The sequence below is a fragment of the Triturus cristatus genome, chromosome 11 (genome assembly GCF_964204655.1).
Source record: "Triturus cristatus chromosome 11, aTriCri1.1, whole genome shotgun sequence".
Lineage (NCBI taxonomy): Eukaryota > Metazoa > Chordata > Amphibia > Caudata > Salamandridae > Triturus > Triturus cristatus.
Genome location: NC_140594.1, coordinates 660,901,534 through 660,907,744, shown reverse-complemented (window position 1 = coordinate 660,907,744; position 6,211 = coordinate 660,901,534). Strand labels below are relative to the sequence as shown.

The window sequence follows — 6,211 nt, the reverse complement described above, 5'->3', positions numbered from 1 at the left end:
TTCCCTAGGCCTAGGCCTATCCTGTGTTCGTGACAGTTGTTCTTATACCACTTACTTAGTATATGGTTTGCGTGGCCCCTAGGGCCTAACTTTATTACTTACCTGTGTGACTTGCTTAAATAAGACTATGTTGTACTTACCTCAAATCTCATAAAGAGTGCTGAGGGTTTGACTAGAATAAATACATTCTATTTTTATATATATCTGTTGTGGTGTCCTTTCATTTGGTATTCAAGGGATTACATATGGTATAACAGCTGGCTTCACATGCCATACAGAGTTTAGCCTAAGACTGCTCTTGTCCATGCTACCACTAGGATAGCTGGTCTATAAGGTTGACTTTACAACCAATCACCATAAGGGTTGTTTGGACTGATACAAGGTGTACACTAGAATTAGTGACATCATATATCAGGCCAACTTCTCACAACGATTGCCAGGCGGACCCGGCCAGCATACATAAAATGGTGGTGGTGCCTAGCAAAATTGCGATGCTGCTAAAAGCCAGCCTTTCAATGGCGGGAACCGCCATGGAAAGGCCGGCAGGGCTTGGATGCGGGGGCCCGTTGTGGGCCCCACTTGTGTTGGGGGGAGGTGGTTGTGCACTGGGAGAGTACCCATGGTACCCCCCTACATTTCCCTGCACCAAGTGGCAGGCACCACGTGGAGTCTGCCACGTAGTGCAGGGAAAAGCACAACATGGTTGTTTAGCAGCGAGGCGGGGGCTGCAGCCAGCAGCACCCACCGCAATGTTAAACGGGCTGGATGCCACTGCCATGGTGGCGGTCGCATCGTGATGGGAGGTGCTGGACCATCGGCTTACAGGCGGGCGGTCCCAGTCCTCGCATCGATGGCGGGCGGACTCAAGTCCACCTGCCATCATAATCAGCCCCTATGTAACAAGAGAGACTTGACAGCCTCCAAATCACTCGTGTCACACAGTTCAGGTTCACTCTAGTCACACTGTGTCATATCTGGCCCAGCAATGCCACAGTGACTTCACTTTTTGGCTAGAAATATTGTAGAAAGTCTTGAATAGAGTTCTACGAACAATTAAATTCCTCGCTAGCAGCAAAGGGTGAAAGAAAGCATAACACTCCAGAGGTTGATTGTGATCGTTTATTAGTGCACGTTAAGACAACACAGAGATAGAAATGGTGATACAGTCAGCCCCAGCTAGGCCTCTGAGGTCACGTCTGTCAAATGAAAGAGGAGAGAGAGCACTGAAGGCCAGGTGAGTGAGCGGCTGGTGATCTTGGCAAGTGTGGAGCTCCGACATTTAGGTTTAGCTGCAGCTGTGAAAGGTACAGGCGGAGATGAGATCTGCAGGAGAGAGACACAATGCTGTTAGCTGTTGCCATGCACAATGCTGCAGAATTATTGGGGAACACCACGTTCATTGCCTGCTTGACTGACTGGCTGCTCGTGCACCTCCTAAGTGCCTCGTGCCCTCAATCGTCTGGTATGCAATTATTGAGACCACCCAGGGCACAAGACCTTTCTGTCATGAGGCGCCATCTGTGCTTCCCCCTGCCCAGTCACCACAGCTCAGAAATGATGTATGTCATAGGAAATGATGGACGAGCATGCCAGGGGACGGGATGGGCTCAAAATGTATGGATGGGGACGTTGCATAAGGTGTAGGACCCTTCAGGTGTCAGTAAGCAGGAGTTCATTTCCTACGGTGAAAAAGTATCACCAGGTGAGTTGTCTGAACTGAGGGGGTGATTATTAAGTAAGTTTCCTGTCTTGAGTGGGAGGTGGCATGAAGATGAGGGGGGGTTGTAGCCATTAGTGTTAACTTGGACAACACATGCAGAGTTCCCTGAAGCTGTAAGGGAGTTAACTGATGTCCCAGACCTATAAGGGGGAACACCTCACCTAAGAGCAACCAGGGTAGTTACCTGAGCCTGGGGAGCAGTTCTTTATTCCAGCAATCGCACGGTGATAGTCAGCTCCAATGTAGGTCTCTGTAGAGGTTCCAGCGGGTACCTCAATGATGCACTGGGTTGAATCCTTGAATATCAGATCTTTGCCCTCCTTGTTAGGCCCAAACATCTGGTACATGTCGTTTTCTACTCCATCGCGCCCAAACAAACTCTGTAAGAGATCAGCAAGTGGCAGTTATGGAGAGTTTAAAAAATACCAGCATCAAACTAGCAGTAGCTGGCAGGCTTTTGGTTGGTGTACGAGTGATGCTTTCCACCACAGGGTTCTAAATGGGCTGCAAATATAGAGTGAGGTTGATTCATCTCTGGTCGTCGCAGCGTTGCATGCCATACAATCTTTCTTTTCCATGCCCTCTATTTCAATGCACCGCACCGCACCTTCCTTATAAACTACCCAACTGGACAAGCAAACAGAAGCTAAGAGGATCAAAATGGGAGGGAGAGTATATCCTACAAAGTTTTCACTACATTCTTCATCCTCCCTTGCTCACTTCACTCATGGCTTACCCCACCCGCCCGAGTTCCATTCATCTGCTATTTCATGGTTGCCACTACCCCTTCCACTTCAGATACATACAAAAACGTTTGTCTTACTACCTTTAAATACCCCCTTCTGTTACCTACATCACCACGCTAAGGTATGCTTCCGCTCCAGAGAAAGCACACAATGCAAAGACCCTCTGAAAGCTGTAGGAGGAGCCCTGAGCACAGCATAAGCCATGAGCAGGCCTCTTATTCCCTGAGAGAGAACCCTTCACTAATAGTTGATGGGCATGAAGTGGCTGCATCTATGTCAAAGATCTGATTGGCCTTTGTCGATGACTGGAAAATTAGTATAATGCCATAACAGAAAGATCCCCACACACACATTTTGCAGGTGTGCAAGGCCTACCTTCCTTGTGGACCTTCCTGATTTAGCATGCGACCCAAGATCCTGCGTTATGGAGGCATGCCTAATGAGCAGTCACTTTTCAAAGGTTCTGCAACAAAAGCACGAGACAGGGGCAATGGCTGCCGTAACAACCCCTTCCCATAAAGAAATGTGAAGAGTATGCACAGGATATGTGGGGTTTGGGAGGGATCTTTGGGATTTATGTGTTGCATTATACAAGACTCAATACTCACTAGTCTAGACATCAATTCATTCTTGTTTCAGCATGCTAACCTAGTCTCTCGTTTGCACATGGTCTTGACTAGTGAAGCACATACCCTGCTCCCCCTATTTCCCTGTCCATCAAACAAAATGGAGTCCTCAGACCTTATTAAACAAATATGTATGATCATGCAAATTCCATATTTTCTATACAGGACTTTTAGCGGGTAAGTAGGAAAAGCCCATTGCCTAAAAGTACACAACCTGGGCCTGTTCAGTGTTGCCCCTCTGGCTGCCTGAATCCTTTTTCCTCACCTTGCGTATGGATTTCAAGCCCTTCAAAAGACTAACAATAACATGATTCCCAGTATGCAAACATCATTTTCTGTCCTCACAATGAATTTACCATGAGTGGCATGATTTTTAAACAATAATTTAAGAATAAGAACAACACAAGAGTATGATAACTGTTCAAGACAGGAACCATTATGCTAGTAATTTGAATTTGCTGTCCTCCTTGACATAGCCATCAAATTACTACACTTTAGAATCAGTTAAACCATGACTGATCACTTGTATTAATCGGGCAAATAAGGGTAGCTTTGGTCTCCTTAAAATAAGGGTTCTATCCTCACACATGCGCTGTTGTAGCTGATCCGTTCCAAAAGTGAAATGAGGACCTTTTAAGCACCACTGCTGAACACCCGATGGCTGTGATCTTAAATCTTGGATCAAACAATTTCAAAGAAAATTCTGCAATGAACATGTTTGGTGGATTATCAATATGTAAAAAAAAAAGTTCCTCTATCCCGTTGGAGACAATCATATACAATGAGAAATTAAGACCCCTGGCTTGGCACCTGCACACAAGACTACCCACATTTTTTACATTCATTCTCATATTCAAACTAAAAACTGAATTCAGCATCTAAGGGAGTGGGGGTAGGTGGCTTCATGATAGTCCATACATTCATCAGTAGAACCTGTAAGATTCCATTAGTGAAATCTGAAAAAACAGAAGCTTATATCCTGCACTTCTATCTTAGGAAGGCTCAAAGACCTATTTTTCTTAGCCTTGCTACATTCAATTTCCAATAGATTCTTTAATTGTGTCACGGTGTGCAATTCGGAAAATCAAAGCAGAAGTATTTTTACATTGATGATGTAGAATAATGAAATATAAAACATCTATGAGACATCATTTGGGCTATGCACTAACCAGAAGATAAGGGATGGGCTCTTACGTTCCATTAACAATTCACCAGTCAAAATCATACGGAGGAAAATAATCAAGTTGTAAAAATGTGGATAGGTTGCAAATGATCGCAAAATAGAGTGTTATAAAATATTTAATATTGAAGCTAGAAATGGGTGGGACTGTCTAGTCCACAAACCACATGACCGTAAAGATAACAAACAATACAGCAGTGAACTACCACATCTTGCATGATGAAGGCCATGTAGGTTGAGCGCGAGACCTGGTTCCTTCAGTGATATGGTAGACGGGGTTTACTGGGCTTCAAGAGCACTGATGGCCTGTGCGTTCATGGGAGTGCACACACACAAATACACACTTGACTTGCCTAGTAATACCCCCTCCTTTATGTTGACCGATCACTACATTGTCTCCACTGCATGATGTGACATGTTATATAATTTCAAGGAAATTAGCGAAGAGCAAAGGCTATTTAGTGCCAGTTCAGAGAGCAAGATTCAGCCACTAAATGAGATATCGCTAAAGATTGGTAGGTCTGGGAGGAAATAAGCTTGTGAATAGAAAAAGGAAGCTGTTCCAGAAAGCATACTCCTCCTCACTCAACATAGGAGGTAATGTCTCAGGCACCAGTCTAGAAAAACCCTCCTTACAATGCTTACAATATCCCTACAGAACAAAGAGGGAACATATATCTTTCATATAACATTGATTCCACGCTGCAACGATTTGCACATCACAATTTTCATCCATCTCAGGATGTGTTATGTGTACATATATCAATTTCTGGACAGGAGCTTCAAATCTCTTCTGTGGCCAATCAAAAAGTATTTTCCTTCCTGCCATGGGTTTCTGAAGGCTTCCTAAAGTCTGATGATGGGTCATCTACCTGTAACTCACCTGTTGATTTTGTAGAACCTGCACTACTTGTGCTTTTTTCTCAGGCCGAGTCATGACTGCATGTGCAGGAACCTGACCTAGGTTGCACTCTTGATACTTAGATGGTGGGGCTCGACTTCCATCCAGGCACAGCAGCTCAAATTCAGAAGATTTCAGATCCTTTGCCCAACTAGCAGTGTTGGCACCTGGGAGCAAAAAAAAGATAAAAATTGACAAATTCCTATCACTACAAACCTTGTAAATTGTGCTTAATGTAACCTTGAAACAACATAGACACAATTACGAATTCCCAGAGCACAACATAGTACCTAAGCCACAAAGAGACAGTTCAACAATGGTAAATGTATTCACAAATGAATTTTTAGGTCTGATTTGATCTTTTTTATGCCTGTCAGGAATTCACACAGGGTTTCCTGGCATGTGTAAACCCATTTATAGTAATGAATCCCTTAGTCACAAGTCAGAAGACCTCTGCAGCCATAAATCCCACTCAAGGGATGAAAAATCAGTGTTCCAAAGGGTGGTATGCCTTGGAAATTTGGGTCTCAAACAAACATGTACTCCCAAACTCCTTTCTCTCCTCTTTACAATAAGCAAAGGGTTGTAAATTTATATTAGTAAAAGTCTGGGGTACCTACCCTTCTATGGTGGGAAAGGGAATCGATTAGCGGTGTCTCCTCCGCTAAGACGGCAGCAGTGAAATAAAGGAAACATAAAATTATAAAAACTTGAGGTTATTATCATTTTATGTGTTCCTGCTGTGGCAGGTTCGCGGGCAGGGCTGCTCCGATGACAGAGGAGCAGGGGTAGGAGTGGCTTGCCCACTCCAAGTGTGCATGAATATTTGTCCAAACCGTCATGCGCACTTTGCATGTTCCCCACGCAGGCTGCATTACAGCCTGTGTGGAAAACATGCCCTGGCTCCCATTCCCTGGATGAGCGCCGAACCACTGCGCTCAGACTAATCACAACGCTGACTTGCAGTGCTGTGATTGGCTCAGAGGAGCCTGGGTGCCTCAAGTTCCAGCCCTAGGGGATAGACGGAGGAGAGACACA

At 44.7% G+C, this 6,211-nt stretch overlaps 1 protein-coding gene across 1 annotated transcript in view; it reads right to left on the bottom strand.

Moving 5' to 3' along the window:
• Positions 1–1,105: 1,105 nt before the first annotated feature.
• Positions 1,106–6,211, bottom strand: part of LOC146785270 (serotransferrin-A-like) — a 73,643-nt gene continuing 68,537 nt past the window's right edge. Inside the window, exons 15-17 of the mRNA XM_085634228.1 lie at positions 5,156–5,340; positions 1,905–2,100; positions 1,106–1,323 (exon numbers count right to left, since the gene is read on the bottom strand). Of these exons, the coding sequence (XP_085490354.1) occupies positions 1,286–1,323; positions 1,905–2,100; positions 5,156–5,340 (419 nt within the window). The 3' untranslated portion in view covers positions 1,106–1,285. The remainder of the gene's footprint in view (positions 1,324–1,904; positions 2,101–5,155; positions 5,341–6,211) is intronic.